Genomic DNA, 16,595 nt, shown 5'->3' with positions numbered 1-16,595 from the left:
CAATAAACTGGATACACATACATCTGGAAATGACATGCCTGTTGTATGGATGGAAATGTTTAGGAAGCGTAACGAGAAACTCTTAATCATGGTTGCCTCTGGGAAAGAGGCACGCGGTGGATGAGAATGCGCGACCTGCAGTCCATCTTCATTCTTCTGTACTAATTGAATCGTTTTGTTTTGTTTTGTTTTACCACTTTAACAGAATAGAAGATAAGTACCCTGCAGCAGATATTCAAGCTTCCTCCTCCATAGCACGGAATCACTCCTGGGTGGGGGGCCCAGTCCCCTCACAGCCTCGCGTGGCTACGTTCTTACCACTGGGCTTCTGGAGGAGCAGGTGGGCTTTCTTCTGAGCAGAACAAAGAAGGATCTGAGGCCAGAGCGGCAGAGCCATGCTCTGGAAGGAGCCTACACCCCTGAGACCCACCTGCTGGCTAGGAATACCCCCCTGGACCGTGGGTGAGAAACACACTTTGACGAGATTAACCCACTGAGGTTGGCTTTATTACAGCAGCCAGTGTACCTGGACGGCTATATGCCCCATGTTTCTACACATGTGATATTTCTCAAAATAGCTCCTAGAAACCCCTTGAATCTCATTGACTTCATCTCCCTTTCTTTCCCTCACTTAAAATAAGGCTCACAGAGACCTGCTAAGAACGAACATCTTATCGCTTGCTTCACGTAGAATAGGAACAGAACACTCACCAAGACCAGACCGCCAAACGTCAGCATCGTGGGGCCGATGTTAATTAAGGTGGTCACGATCACCCGGAATCTGGGATAAAACAAAGTTTCGGACACAAGGCAAAGGGAAGATAGATGTAAGTAAAACTGACACCACACTAGCATGTTTGGTTTCATGCCCCTCCCGCCAGTCCTGGATCTGTGCTGTAAATGCTGTCAGGAATCTGCCTTGACAATTTTGTCAGCATCAGTCCATCTTCTGAACTGAGGGGGGAGTTCACCTGAGTTTCCCCTGAAGCAAAACAAAGCAAGACCGTTTTTAAAAACATAAGAAAGGTAATCACAGAGAGTTTCACTGGTAGGACACAGGTGGGTATTGAGGCTGAAAAACCATCCACCCTCATCTGCTTTCTTCCCCCAACCTTTTTCTTCATCAAAAATTCATCCTGGGGCTTCCCTGGTGGCGCAGTGGTGGAGAGTCCGCCTGCCGATGCAGGGGACGCGGGTTCGTGCCCCGGTCCGGGAAGATCCCACATGCCGCGGAGCGGCTGGGCCCGTGAGCCGTGGCCGCTGAGCCTGCGCGTCCGGAGCCTGTGCTCCGCAACGGGAGAGGCCACAACAGTGAGAGGCCCGCGTACCAAAAAAAAAAAAAAAAAAAATTCAGCCTGTATTAAAGCTGACCTGGAGACTCAGCTGACCCGGCCTGCTCCCCTACTTATTTTGCGGGGGAGCAGGCCAGTCCTCAGATGGCAGTCCCCACACACTCCTTGAAAGGAACCTGGCCTATCCAAAACAGGGTGGGTTTTTCCGGGTTTAGGGATCAGACTTCTAGGTTTGCATCCTAGTTCTGCCTCTTTCTAGCTGTGCACCACTGGGGGAACTACTTAACCTCTCTGAGCTTCATTGTCATCACCCAGGAACTAAAGATCATTAAAGCCCCTACATCAAGGGTCGTTGGAGCGATTTAACGAGGCAATGGTTAGCACACTCCCTTAGCGTTAGCTGCCATCGTGACAGCTGTCCAGTCACCAGGCTGCAGGCACAGTTGAGGGACCACGTCGCAGGGTTGAAAGTGACAGGACAGAATCCCTGCCCTCAGAGAGCTGCACTTCGGGGCTCTTCACCACCTTCTCGGGCTCCCTGCCCCTCCCCAACGCCCCCAGAGAACCCAGGTCCTCTATACAAGTTATATCCTGGGTTCACAGCTGGGCGTGTTTCTAGTTCCCAGGCAGGGTGGTTTCTGTCAAGCCCGAATATGGGGAACTGCCCGGGTGCAGCTGTTTCCCATGGCTTCATCTTTACCTCTGAATGCTGACAATGATCCGTAAGAGCCGGAGTATTCTCAAAATCAAGACAATATCCAGTATCTGCTGACTGTTGTATTTTCTCGCTGGAAAAAGAACACAACCATCTAACATTCCGGTTTCAGAGCGCCTCTGGCTTGTCCCTTTTATGCAGTGAGGTCTGAGACTCTGTGGGTCCTGGGGAACTATGCACTTCACTTCAAGAACAGGGTGATGGCTCTGAGCAATGAGGAAGCGAGGACTGCCTTCAACCAGTAACTCCCCCGGCAAATCAGCACCAAGCTGAGCATCCCCTCCAGCCCTAAAACTAAGAAGCGTGAGTGTAGGAACAGACTTCAGACCATAATCAAGAACTGACTGTGGATCCCGCTCTACAGAACGCACTTCAGCAAGCCGTCCCTCCCCCCAGCATTCATTTCATAGTCATGTTAAGAAGCTTCTCTATCTCTAATAATCCCCTCTGCCATCTACAGGAAGGAGTGTGCAGGGCAGTGGCGGCACATGTAGAGGAGCCAGAGGAGGGTAGAAAGGAGAGGGTGGTGGGCAGAGGCTGATGAAGAGCTCCTGCTACAGCTGGACCCTGGGTTGGGGGCCAACATGGGCAGAGGGTCAAGGATGAGCGCTGAGACCAAGGGCCGTTTGGAGAGATGACCAGCGGAGTGTTTGGTGTGGTGATACCTACAAATGAAATCTCTACCCTACAACCAGACACAAACAAAGCTACCATCCCTCTCCAGAAAGCGGAATAGTTTTACTAATTCTCCTGTGTCCCCACTGCCTCGTCCCAAACACCCTAATGGTACACCATGGATGTTCTACAAAGTTTACTGATTGAACACACGCTCCCGGGAGGCGGGGAAGCTGAGAGCCGGTGACACTGACCTGACTGAATGGTGGTGTTGGCCACAGTGGCCACCAGGGCTGCGATGATGATCAGCGTATCAAACCTAAGATTTGGTGGAGAAGCAACGTCAGTGAGGAGTCAAGGGAAAGGCCTGTCAAGCTCGGGATACAGTGAATCCTGAGAAAACTCTGAATCCAATCTCTTACGCAAAGCAACGATCCAGCCGTCAAATTGATTTCCATAATTTTTAGGACAGCAGGTACAAAGCAAGAAACACTGTGTTTGATCATTTACTGGCTGCTCCAATGAACCATCGAAGGAAATTTGTAGGAATCAGCTAATTCATATCACTCTGTCTTCCAACATAACTATATACTTGCAAGAATACTTCGACACATTTTCAGAATACATAGTGTAATCTTTCTCGGTATTCATCTTACTAAATGCATTGCAACTTTATTTATTTATTTATTTATTTATTTATTTTTTATTTATCTGGCCATGCCATGCGGCTTGGGGGATCTTAGTTCCCCTACCAGGGATTGAACCCACACACTTGACAGTGAAAGCACAGAGTCCTAACTGCTGAAGTGTCAGGGAATTCCCTGCAACTGTTTAATTAAAGGGGAAACTCATCATGCCGTGACTTTTCTCACAACGGTGCCACTGCCTTGGATAACACTGGTCAGCTGGCCACACGCACACCTGAGTGAGTTTCTTGGCACTGGGAGCAGTGACCACAGAGATCCAACCCTGCTGAGCTGTGCACTACCCGTGATGGCTGACATTCAGTGGTACTTAAGATGATTTGCAGCATGTGGGTGATGGTTTAAGACCGGGAGGTACAGAGCCTGGAGCAGAGAAGGTCACAGGAGAAACATCCAGCCCGGGAAAGAGCTTGCTAAGGGTCCTCATCGTCCAGCCACGCAGGCCAAGTTTTCCAATAACAAGAGTAGGGAGTGGGCCGGGCAACCACGGAAGGAATTGTCTCATTGGGTGCAACATTCTAAGATCCTTTCCAAATCCAAGATGCCGTGATCTGTGATTCTAATTTTAGACAGTCATTCAAACTGACATCCTAAATGACAGCTTTGAGAACCAGATGTTCCCCTGCCCTCAAGACTTCATTATAAGAAGCCTCGGGCTTCCCTGGTGGCGCAGTGGTTAAGAATCCGCCTGTCAATGCAGGGGACATGGGTTCGAGCCCTGGTCCGGGAAGATCCCACATGCCGCAGAGCAACTGAGCCACAACTACTGAGCCTGCGCTCTAGAGCTCACGAGCCACAACTACTGAGCCCACGTGCCACAACTACTGAAGCCTGCATGTCTAGAGCCCATGCTCCGCAACAAGGGAAGCCACCGCAATGAGAAGCCCGCGCACCGCAACGAAGAGTAGCCCCTGCTCGCCACAGCTAGAGAAAGCCCACGTGCAGCAACGAAGACCCAACACAGCCAAAAATAAATAAATAAATTTATATTAAAAAAAAAGAAGCCTCAAAACTAGGCAGATGGAGCTTGAAACACTCCACAACGTTATTCCCCAAAGTGTGACAGAAAGCCCCTCTCTTCACCCACGGCCTCCTCCCCAAAACACAGACTCACCAGTTCCAGAACTGCTTCCTTCCAAAATAGGCTCTGGGTTCGTACGTGTACAATTTCAGGAGAATTTCAATAATATAGAGAGAAAGGAAAAGCCATTCTGCATAGGAAATTAAGGGGTTTTTCTCATCCAAAGCAATGAATATGGCATTTATTAGAATGATGACATCATAAACCCAGACAAAAATCCTGCCAGGAGGGAAAAAAGAAGATTCTGTTACCATACATTTCAGTTAAAAAAAAAAAAAAAAAAAGCAGGTTCAGAGCCCTGCAGGAACTACTGTGTTTCCTGTCAGTGTGATGAATATGAGATACTCACCACCCCCCATCCCACCAACACACACACACACACACACACACACACACATACTCACTCAACATGGAAGGAAAGGTTCCACCATGGTTAGGGCTCTGAAATTCACCTGCCTCTCACTGACACTGGTACACTGGTATAGCCTTTCCCACCAAGGAGAAAATGAAGACAGAGTGAGGGGGAAGAACAGAGGCCTAGTTTTCCCAGGTTCGCCTTTTGGGCACAGTACCTGGATCAGATGAAAAGCTGGGTAGAATCAGGGGGCAAGGAGAAGGTTTAGGGCTTAGCCCAGGACCATTACACCCTGACTACTTGACCCTGGAAAATTAACATCCTTAACTCAGAAAGCTTCTGAAAAACTCTTTACTCCTATTGCACACAAGTCTTCCAGGGGACTGACGTGCCCCACTTTCTCACCAAGTCTGGGGTGAAAAGGGGTGAAAAAAATAGGACAGTTGGGCTCTGACTCAACTTTTTAATTACAGAGCAGGCTGCCCCTCACAGGCATCTGTGCTCTGTGCTCCAGAGAATCCTGGGTGAACCCTGGGCGTGGCCGTGGGAAGCAGGGGAACGGGGGCTCCTACCCTATTGTCCTGGGGAAGCTGCAGACTCTAGGTCCCAGCCCTGGATGCCACATGTGGTTACACAAACATCCACTGTGTGAAACACACCAGTAGTTCAATATTGAGATGAATGGAAAGGCGCCTCTACATAAAGGGCCTTCGTAAGTATACAATATGGGAGCTAAAAGGGATATTTACCTACATCATAGGCTGGGCTACTTCCAAGGATTTCTATACCATTCACTTTTTTTTTTTTAATTTTTGAATGTTATTTTATTTATTTTTTTATTCAGCAGGTTCTTATTAGTCATCCACTTTATACACATCAGTGTATACATGTCAATCCCAATCTCCCAAGTGAACCATTCACTTGTATGAAACATTAAATTCACAGAAGGCAAGACGGGAGCCTCTGCTGATAGGGGTGTTCCAGGCCACACATAGTAAAAATAAACTCTCCAGCCGGGATAAAGGACTCTTCTGGAGTCCATCTACTTGGGAATAAAAGAATTAATTGGCTTTTTTTTTTTTTTTTTTTTTTTTTTGCGGTACACGGGCCCCTCTCCGCCGTGGCCTCTCCCGTTGCAGAGCACAGGCTACAGACGCACAGCCTCAGCGGCCATGGCTCACAGGCCCAGGCGCTCCGCGGCATGTGGGATCTTCCCGGACCGGGGCACGAACCCGTGTCCCCTGCATCGGCAGGCAGACTCTCAACAACTGTGCCACCAGGGAAGCCCTAACTGGCATTCTTAACGGTCATTCCAGTAACTCTAACCCATGTCTACTTACCAGATACTTTACAAAATGCCATATTTGACATCAACTTCCTAATGACTCTGATGGGGCAGGAACTTCCTGAAATCAGAGAGTGGTCAGCTTCCCTGGCTCAGAAAGCACAGCCAGTCTGTGGTCCTTGAGCATTTAAAAAAAAAAAACAAAAAAAACACCGAAGAAGGAAGCATAATCTAGAAACCTGTCCTCTGGCTAAGGTTAAACATAGCAGAACCATTTCCATGCCTTCCCAAGAAACCAGAAGCAGTGAGCAGGGGAATGGTTTATAGCTTCAGTGATGAAACACATTCAGTCCAGACAGCATTAACAGATTCCTCTATTTTCAAAGCAATTTGGGAGAAAACCGGCCCCGTCTCACTTGCCTGTGCCGAACCACCTTCTGAACCAAGAGGCTTGGGGACGACTGGTATACCCGAGGCATCCAGGCTTCCAGCGGGTGTCTCTTGATGTTGATGGTGACCACCTGGATGTTGAGGAGGTCAGCCAAGCGTAGAAAGTTCATTTTGTCTGCAATGAAAAAAGGACCCCCAAATACACGGCTGCTGTGACACTAGGGTTCAATGGGTGAAACAAAGCCAGCACAGACTCTTGGATCTGCGTTTCACAGGTGAAGATATGAAGCCTCAAAGGATGAAGGCCCAAGGGCCAAGGGGACAGCAAGTGGCACAGCCTCCCGCTTGTCCTCACTCAGACCCTGAGCCAGCCCAAGGCAGCCAACCCAAGCATGTGACTTCGCTAGTTCACAGACACCGCTGCCTCACTCCCTGCCTTCCACCTCACTCAGCCATTATGGCAGTCCAAGCAAACCGATACAAGCAACGATTTCTCCATGAATTGTTAAATGAATTATTTTAAAGTGAACACTATGCGTTCCTTAAATTCTGAATGGAGACTTAAAGGTCCTCCCGGAGTAAGAAATCAAGGGAAAATTCTTTATGCTTTAAATGTGCCATCCCCTAAAAAAAATAAATAGATAAACCAAACAAACACAACAAACAAAAAGCCTCACTAGGGTGGAGGAAAAAAGGAATTTCAAGCTTAATGATCACCTTTTTTCTTTTAACAAAGTCTCTGACAGACTCTTGGCTTGCACAAACGTATTAAAATGCTAAAGAGACTAGGTCTTAAAATGATTTTCTCCTTGACACAGGTGCCTTCCAGATAAAAACTTGAACTAACAAATCAGTTTATAAAGTCTGGCCCCCACAAGTATAAAATATGTAAAACAACCAAATATTCATTTAAACAGTATTTCTATATTCTAATTTCTTAAGAAAATCAGATGGGAACCAGGGAATTCTAACTTCATTTAATGTTCTTAGTGTCTCTACCTAATTAAAAAAATTTTTTTAAGATATGCAAATTAACAATAGACCAGCAATTAGTAGTTGTAAAAAGGCCATTAGGGGGAAAAAACAAGCTTGCTTTTTTTTTTTTTTTTTTGGTAAAAAGGACACATTTTAAAGATCTGGTTACACACTTAAAATCTAAGCACTTTTGACCAAAAATTAAAACGTTCTAAAATTACTTTATAAATCAAATTAAAATAATTTAAAATTTGAATTCAAATGTATTTAATGCTCCCAGGAAAGGAAAACTAATAAATTGTTTTGTGATTTAGGGTTTAAAATGTGGCTTCGCATCTTCTTCCTGATTTTATCCAATGTAAGTACAAAGTGCAAATATAGAGTTTTAGTTCATGCAAACTTTGTTTTCTAAAGAGGCTAAAATGGTTGGAACTTCAAACATCCCTCCCCCTTATCTTACGGGTCAATCGGTATCATGATCTCAGCTAACATTTAGGTGTCTTTAAACCTTAACATAGGCCGGAACCAAGCGGCATGATTCAAACTGTGTCATGATTTAAAAACTCTTATCTTTATCAACTGGCTTGTGTAAATCACATGATGTTGTAAACCAAAAGGCCCTATAGGGTAACTTGCTTAAACTATATGGATACAGTGTCCAGAGTTTCACGCTTCTCTGACAAATCCTTGGTGTCAACAGGGAATCAACTACCCATGATTTCTTAAACATATTTTCTAAAATTACTAATTGAGTTCGGGGCATTGGCCTAATGCATATTGAGATAAATAGTCAATAACCTGTATTTACCTAAAGACATAAGAAAATTACCAAAGAAGTTTCCAAAGAAATTAAGATGCTATGTCCCCACGTGTTAATATGTTTGTTCTTCATGACACCCAAGTGTCAATAGTTAGACTGACCTTATAAACAAAGAAACACTGTTTATCTGAGTGTGTCCTGGGGACCATGTGTATCTTTTCTGGATGAGCAGGAGATACCCAAGTGTGAAGCCCTCACCAAGCCCAACAAAGACTCCTAAAAGCCCCTGCTCCTGGGTTTGCAGCAGCTCATCTTGTAAGAGCAACCCAGGAATTCACACTACAGGAGGAATCGCAGAGAGTTTATAAAGCCCTAAAGCTTCATCAACATCTTCAGAGTCTCAATTCTCTAGAAGCAGCAGAGGTATTAAATGATCAAAAGAGAATTCTCAAAAACAGAGGGGCTGAGGTCTAGGAATCCTGGACTGACATGGGCCACCATCCCACACCACTTCTTGAAGTGGGAGATCCAAGGGGGCCCAGGTCCCGACCTCTCCTCCAAGTCCTAGAGCAGCGCTCCTCCCTGGAGGAGTGTGGTCCCTGGGCCACGGCTGGTCCTGTCCTCATGCTCCCCGACTCACCCCCATGAGATCAGCTCTGAAAATTTAGAAACGTATAGAACAATTGACGGGATCATTTCATGTCTGTTGACTCTAATAATGAAAAATTGGGACTTGCGTTTTACATGTTTTTTTGATTTCGTTTTTGTAGTTATTCATTTTTGTTGTATTTTACCCAAGTGTACAGCTGCATGACAGGCTAGCGATTTAAAAGCTTCACTGCACTTCCCAAAGAGCTTGGGAAGCATGGTGCTCAAGGGTTGCCCAGCCGCCTTTCCCCCACCGTTAGCAGAACCCTAACCCTGACATGAGGATCTCACAGTGCATCACCGCCAATCCCTAATGGGCGCACCAAAGCCATCTCTTCAGGGTCTGAGAAGCCTGGATCCTGAGCCATTGAAGCCTGGATCCTGGGTGGCTGAAGGGACGTGCCCAGGGCTCAATGGAAGGCACCTGTCAAACCCTGCTGACGTCCATCTTGGATCCAAAACCCTCATTATAAGATGCTGGCATCACCCACCTAACAGTGTCTTGCCACACAGTTCTCTTTTCCCTGGACACTCATGTAAGTTCCAGACAATCACTGTCATTTCCTTCTTCTCACACAGGCACCGAGTCCTAAAAAGCCCACGGCTCTGCTGGACTAGTTTGAGAGTCTTCGTCTCACGTAAATTTACATTCTATCAGACCTCCCACTCCATTTGGGTGTGTTTCCGTCTAGACTTTTCTTGAAACTAGAGAAATGTGTGTGCCCTACAGTTTGGGGTGTATTTTAGTCATCTCACATCTTTCCCCACTGTTACCTCATCTTCACAGTCATTTTTAATGTCACCAAAATTTCCCGTTAAGTGACCCTCAGAATTTGGGGCAGCTTAGAGTAATGATAAAAAGCAGGGGCCTTGGAGTCAGATGGCCTGTTCCACACTGCAGCTGTGTGGCTCTGGGCAACCGACCAAATCTCTTTGAGTCTCAGTTTCCATATTGATAGAGGAGGTTAACAAGACCTACAGCTCAGTGAGTCTGGGGAAGATCACATACACACAACAATCATGACAGTGTCTCACGCGTGGCAAGCATGCTACCAATATGAAACATTATTGATAATAACTATCAATCGCTAATACATGAATATTTAGGGGACTTTCAACTTTTCAAATGCTAAACGCAATTTAGACGTTTATTTATACAGCCCTTTTGCATATTTTAGATGAGCTCCCTAAGGCAGAATCCTGGGAGGGGAATGACCGTGTTACAAGGTGAAGGGCTTCTGGAAGGCTCCTCACATGCTGACAACACACACCACGACACCCCTTTCGGAACACAGCGTCAGGAACCTAATTCCACTATGACACTGCCAGCAGGGAATGCCAATATACATTCTCAGTTGCAAACTGAAGAAAATGAACAAACATCCCATCACTTTTAGAAGCCCCCCCACCCCACTTTCTGATGCACGGGGAAGAGGAATTTCAGCGGCCAAGGCTTCTTACCCACATAACCCTTCTGTCCCTCGTCGGAGATCCTCAGAAGGAGCTCCAGGTGGGAACTGCTGATGTCTGGCGCCACGATCTTGGCCAGCTGCCTCCACTGGGCCTCCTTCACCACAAACTCTGTGCCCACCTTGACTTTCAGAATGTTGAAAGCCTCTATCATTTTGTGACGCTTCAGGTATGCCAGTGTGCGAATCTCATTCTTGAAAAAACAGAAGTGTGTTTTTTTAAGAGGAAGACTCAAGAAAGTCTTGATTTTCCACCTTAAAACATTTCAAGGCAATGGAAGAGTTCATCTGAGTGTGTCCTGGGGACCATGTGCATTTTTCTGGATAAGCAGGAGATACCCAAGGGTAAAGGCCTCACCATGCTTGACAAAAAGTCCTCAAAGCCCCCGCTCCTGGGTTTACAACAGCCTATCTTGTAAGAGTGACTCAGGAATTCACGCTACAGGAGGAAACTGCAAAGAGACGTCACCATGGTTCTGCCAATTCACAAGGTACCAAATCCCTCCCCGGCTCCAGGGATGGGTAGCTAACCCCCACCTGCAGAAACAGAACTCAGCTTACCAAGTGCAAATGAGGGAAGCCAGGAAGGATAACCTGTGTGGTGAGAAACAGAGCACCAGGAGGCAGACAGGTCCAAACTCCACACTGCCCAGGAGGAAGGGAGATTCCAGAAAAGAAGGAAATCAGGTTTGCTGCTGAGAGAGAGGGAGATGCAGGAGAGGGAGAAGACAGATCTACCATTAAGTCAATCAAGAAAGAGAGGCGGAGGGGGAAGAAATGCAGGGAAGTGAAAGCAGGCTAGAAGTGGTCAGAAGGAAGAGGTCCAGGGCAGGAGGGTCAGCAAGGGTTTGCCAGGAGCTGCCATCCGGCTTGACTGTGCACAGGGAGTCTTCCGGACAAGGAGAACCCCCCTCATGTTACAATCGGCCACGTCGATGCCCACCCCTACTGCTCCCTTTAAGCTGATTACATGGCTAGACCTTAAATTCTTGTTTTAAATTGAAGTAGAGTTGACTTACAATGTTGTGCTAGTTTCAGGTGTACAGCAAAGTGATTCAGTTTTACATATATATATATATATATATATATATATATATATATATATTCTTTTCCATTATAGTTTATTACAAGATATTTAATAAAGTCCTCTGTGCCATATAGTAGGACCTTGTCGTTTATCTATTTTATATATAGTAGTTTGTATCTGCTAATATCAAACTCCTAATTGATCCCTGTCTCCCTTTCTCCTTCAGTAATCATAAGTTTGTTTTCTATGTCTGAGAGTCTGTTTCTGTTTTGTAAGTAAGTTCATTTGTATCACTTTTTTTTTTTTTTTTTTTTTGCGGTACGCGGGCCTCTCACTGTTGTGGCCTCTCCCGTTGCGGAGCACAGGCTCCGGACGCGCAGGCTCAGCGGCCATGGCTCACGGGCCCAGCCGCCCCGCGGCATGTGGGATCTTCCCGGACCAGGGCACGAACCCGCGTCCCCTGCATCAGCAGGCGGACGCTCAACCACTGCGCCACCAGGGAAGCCCTGTATCACATTTTAGATTCCACATATAAGTGATATCATATGATATTTGTCTTTCTCTGTCTGGCTTACTTCACTTAGTATGATCATCTCTAGGTCCATCCACATTGCTAAAGTGGCATTATTTCATTCTCTTTTATGGCTGAGTGGTATTCCATTGTACATATGTACCACATCGTCTTTACCCATTCATCTGTTGATGGGCATTTAGGTGGCTTCCATGTCTTGGCTATTGTGAATAGTGCTGCTATGATCATGGGGTACACGTGTCCTTTTGAATTAGAGTTTTCTCTGGGTATATGCCCAGGAGAGGGATTGCCGGGTCGTATGGTAACTCTATTTTTAGTTTTTTATGGAACCTTCATACTGTTTTCCATAGTGGCTGCACCAGTTTACATTCCCAGCAGCAGTGTAGGAGGGCTCCCTTTTCTCCACACCCTCCAGCATTTGTTATTTATAGACCTTACATTCTTAATGGTACAGCTGTGTCTTCATTGCCTTTGACTCCTCAGAACTTTGGTGTTGGGCACAAAAAACACATTTAAGATACGCTTGCTGACTGATCCACGTGGCAGAAGATTAATTTTCGAGAAGCGTTAACTAAAAGAAACACTTCTTGGGGGAGGGGGAGCCACAGTTCTGTCCAGCGCACCAGACCCTCTGGGAATGCCTCTTCCTGCTCAGAAGGAGGGAGTCAGAGGAGGAGGGTTACTGGGAGGCCTGGAGCAGCTGAGGTGCCCACAATGCACAGACTTCTCAGAGCCTGGACAGGCCAGACACCTTCAAAGGGAGGTTGGCCGAATCTCAGACGCAGCCCACCACCCACTTCTCCTTAGCTGCGAACATTTAAGTTCTCCCCGACTTTCTACTTGCCCCCTGGTGGGAACATCCCTAAGCAAAGAAAAATTCATAACAGAACCTAAAGGATCTAACTCAAAAGGCTATGTCTTCCCTTAAAGAAAATGACCCTTGGATGAAATGTATCTCTGTGCAATTAGTTTTACAATCCTAGAAAACAGCCAATGAGAGGCGTGCTCAGGTGGGTGACAGTGGGGTCCGCAGGTGAGATGACCCAGGTCTCCTGGCAGATTCCAGAAATAAAACACGCTGCGCCCCAAGCCCTCAGAAGCCTCTGCCCATGCAACACCTCCAGGAATTCTCCAGACATTAATCAAAGAAGAAGGCACCAGGGCAGAAACTATTGGCTTTAAGGTATTTTTGCTTCTGTTAGAGGTGGGGAAAGGAGCGTGGAGAATATCCCCAACCCCAATGATACACAAAACATTTCCAGGAGCCATGAACTATTAGATGCATTAAGAGTGACGAAGAATGGATAAAGAAGATGTGGTCCATATATACAATGGAATGTTACTCGGCCATAAAAAAGAACTAAATAATGCCATTTGCAGCAACATGGATGGACATAGAGATTGTCCTACTGAGTGAAGTAAGTCAGAAAGAGCAGGACAAATATTTGTATGATATCACTTATATGTGGAATGTTAAAAAAAATGGTACAAATGAACTTATTTACAAAACAGAAATAAAGTTACAGATGTAGGAAATAATCTTATGGTTACTGGGGGAAAGGGGGGAAGGGATAAATTGGGAGATTGGGATTGACATATACACACATTATATATAAAATAGATAACTAATAAGGACCTACTGTGTAGCACAGGGAACTCTACTCAATACTCTATAATGACCTATACGGGAAAAGAATCTTAAAAAGAGTGGATATATGTATATGTATAACTGATTCACTTTGCTGTACAGCAGAAAGTAACACAAAGTTGTAAATGAACTATACTCCAGTAAAGACTTTAAAAATAAAAATAAAAGGGAGGAGCAAAGCCAGGACCTCCTCCTGCACGTGAGGCTGGGACACACCGTCAGACCCATTGCAGACTGGCAAAGAACTGCCTGGCCCAGCAGAGGACGGCAAGGCACCAAACGAGCCTTCAGATTCACCAAAGCCAAAGGTAATGGACACATTCAAATATTTAGCAAATGCATTTGCCAGCCTCCCTGCTACTGCACCCAGCCAGGCACCCTGACCCCCAGATCATGCATGTTACCTTTAAGTGCTTCCTATAATTGTTGTAGACGACGGCCAGAAAGACAGACATGAAGATGTAGGTGTTGATGATGATGTAGGTTATAAAGTACAGAGAATACCACCAATTGAACTCATAGGCAGGCATCCTAGAAGGAAATAATTATCTTCCATGGTTTCCCGTGCCCTGGGTCCACAGTGCATAGAAGGCTGACCGTAGGTGACATCCCACATGGACAATTCACATGCTCGAGGCACAGGAAAACATTCTCTCTCTCTAACTCTCCCCCAAACTGTGCTATGGGGCCTCAAAGCCATAACCACCATCAGTGCTAAAGAGCTCGCTCCAGACTGCCTTCTGAAATTCTTATTGCCTTAGAGAGGTGCCAAATTTCAAAGCAGGCAGGACCTTGGAGATCCCCCCATCCCTTCCTTCACAATGAGAAAATCAAAGCCCAGAAGGAGAGCCACTTGCCCAGAATTACAAAAAGAGTCTGAACTATCGCTTGGAGTTATACTCAAGGCTCTTCAGGGACACCAGACTGCCTTGCTGGGGAGCAGATCATTTTCTGTCCACATTGGGACAATGAGAATGAAAGGCGTACCGTTAATAATGGTGCCGGGACAAACGGCATAAATCGGGATGCGTGCTCACTCCACTTTTAATGGAAACTCGATTTTGTGCAGGAGGGAATGTTGAGGGGGGCAGCCTAATGTTTGAGGGGAAGAGCCAAGAAAACACGAGGAGGGCCAGGAACTTCACCTTGCTCACTTTTTGCCAGAGCCAGGCCCAAGAATGAGCAGGAACCCAGAACAAGTTGACGTGATGATCCTACACACAACTAGACAACAGAAAGCCTGCCCCCTCCCGCAGTGCAGTATGGGAGGAGATGGGGTTGACGTTTGCAGTTAGAATTCTATCTACACTCTAGAACCCCAAGAGCTACCTACTCAGGGTAGCACTAGTAAATAATCTTACCTCCATGAACAAGGCAAATCCATAATATACAGGACATTAGGGGGAAAAAAACCGTAATGTTTTTCTCCTAAATAATGTCCACATGCATGGAGAATTTTCTTTCCTGTTTCATTTAGCCAGAAAACCACCTCAATGCTTAGGAGAACAAGCCATGATTCCTTTACAAAAATGGCTTAGGCGTTTCAACTCAAGACTCAAAGAAGATTCCAGAATAGAAAGTGGGCTCAAATATTTAAGTTGTATCTCCAGAGATGTCTCCTGTTGCTTTCATTTTTTAAAACATTCATCTAAATTTAGTTTTCAATAGAGTGGGTAGGCTATCGTTAGTGCCAACACTTTGCACTCTTCAAAAACTTTACAAGGGGGGGCTTCCCTGGTGGCGCAGTGGTTGGGAGTCCGCCTGTCGATGCAGGGGACGCGGGTTCGTGCCCCGGTCCGGGAAGATCCCACATGCCGCGGAGCGGCTGGGCCCGTGAGCCATGGCCGCTGAGCCTGCGCGTCCGGAGCCTGTGCTCCACAACGGGAGAGGCCACAACAGTGAGAGGCCCGCGTACCACAAAAAAAAAAAAAAAAAACTTTACAAGGGACTTCCCTGGCGGTCCAGTGGTTAAGACTCCGTGCTTCCACTGCAGGGGGCATGGGTTCAATCCCTGGTCAGGGAACCCCAGGGAACTAAGATCCTGCATGCTGCACAGTGTGGCCAAAAAAAGAAAAAAGTAGTACACAAACATTTTACAATGAATATGAATAAACAGAAAAACAGTTTTTTTTTTCTTACAGCTGCTTTTAAGAAAGTGAATTCTGTTACGGTAACAGATGCCCGTGAACATGAATTGGGGGCTCACGTACATGACATCGGGGCTGTTTGCGGTCGTGACCAGCACGTAGAGCTCAAATGCTATGTCCAGGATGTTGGTGAAGTAGGGTGATCCTTCCACTGTTTTGAGACCCCTAAAAAGGAACCAGCAACACAGAGTGAAAAGAACCCACAGACATAAATGAAGCTGCAGTTTCCGACACACTTTTCCCCTTTCGAGAACCCTCCTGGAGTGCCTGAACGAGGAAGATAGCATCTAGTGACCGATTCTGCCACGAACGGGCTGAACTCAGTCGTGGGAGAATTCTCAGGCAGAAACTTCCAGAGCAGCCTGCTCACCTATCCCCGAAAAGCTTCAAGGCCATGAGGGAGAATATCAACATGCTGAAGATGAACAAGAGGAAGACGTAGAGGATATCAGGCAGAGTGTTCCGGATGCTTCGAAAAGCCCTTCGGATCTGTGAAGACAACATTTCATTTCGTTTACGGGCAATCAGCTAATTTTCTGCAAAAACAAAAACCACACCCCCCCTTAGCAGATGCAAACTGGTATATCGAGAATGGATAAACCACAAGGTCCTACTGTATAGCACAAGGAACTCTATTCAGTATCCTGCGATAAACCAGAATGGAAAATAATATGAAAACGAATGTATATATATATGTGTATAACTGAGTCGCTTTGCTGTACAGCAGTAATTAACACAACATTGTAATTCAACTATACTTCAGTAAAAAATAAGTTTAAAAAAACACGCCCTTTGGTATCCTAAATCATATCCTTACCTGACGACTTTCAGGGAAATTAATTAGGAAGACTGGCCTCAAGGCCCTTGACCATCGAACTCCGTGGATGTTAACAGCCTCCAGGGACCCATAGATAATCAGATCGATCAAGGTCAGCTGTGAGAGACACGGGAC

General features: G+C 46.1%; 1 protein-coding gene across 1 annotated transcript in view; it reads right to left on the bottom strand.

Annotated features, from left to right (window-relative positions):
* The window catches only part of LOC132435586 (two pore channel protein 2-like), a 38,253-nt gene that overhangs the window by 6,146 nt on the left and 15,512 nt on the right, over positions 1 to 16,595 (bottom strand). Inside the window, exons 5-14 of the mRNA XM_060027695.1 lie at positions 16,461 to 16,577; positions 16,014 to 16,132; positions 15,707 to 15,808; positions 13,901 to 14,027; positions 10,282 to 10,483; positions 6,468 to 6,612; positions 4,441 to 4,626; positions 2,877 to 2,941; positions 1,993 to 2,080; positions 712 to 781 (exon numbers count right to left, since the gene is read on the bottom strand). Of these exons, the coding sequence (XP_059883678.1) occupies positions 712 to 781; positions 1,993 to 2,080; positions 2,877 to 2,941; positions 4,441 to 4,626; positions 6,468 to 6,612; positions 10,282 to 10,483; positions 13,901 to 14,027; positions 15,707 to 15,808; positions 16,014 to 16,132; positions 16,461 to 16,577 (1,221 nt within the window). The remainder of the gene's footprint in view (positions 1 to 711; positions 782 to 1,992; positions 2,081 to 2,876; positions 2,942 to 4,440; positions 4,627 to 6,467; positions 6,613 to 10,281; positions 10,484 to 13,900; positions 14,028 to 15,706; positions 15,809 to 16,013; positions 16,133 to 16,460; positions 16,578 to 16,595) is intronic.

The sequence above is a fragment of the Delphinus delphis genome, chromosome 12 (assembly GCF_949987515.2).
Source record: "Delphinus delphis chromosome 12, mDelDel1.2, whole genome shotgun sequence".
Classification (NCBI taxonomy): domain Eukaryota; kingdom Metazoa; phylum Chordata; class Mammalia; order Artiodactyla; family Delphinidae; genus Delphinus; species Delphinus delphis.
This window is presented reverse-complemented; position numbering and strand designations above follow the sequence as displayed.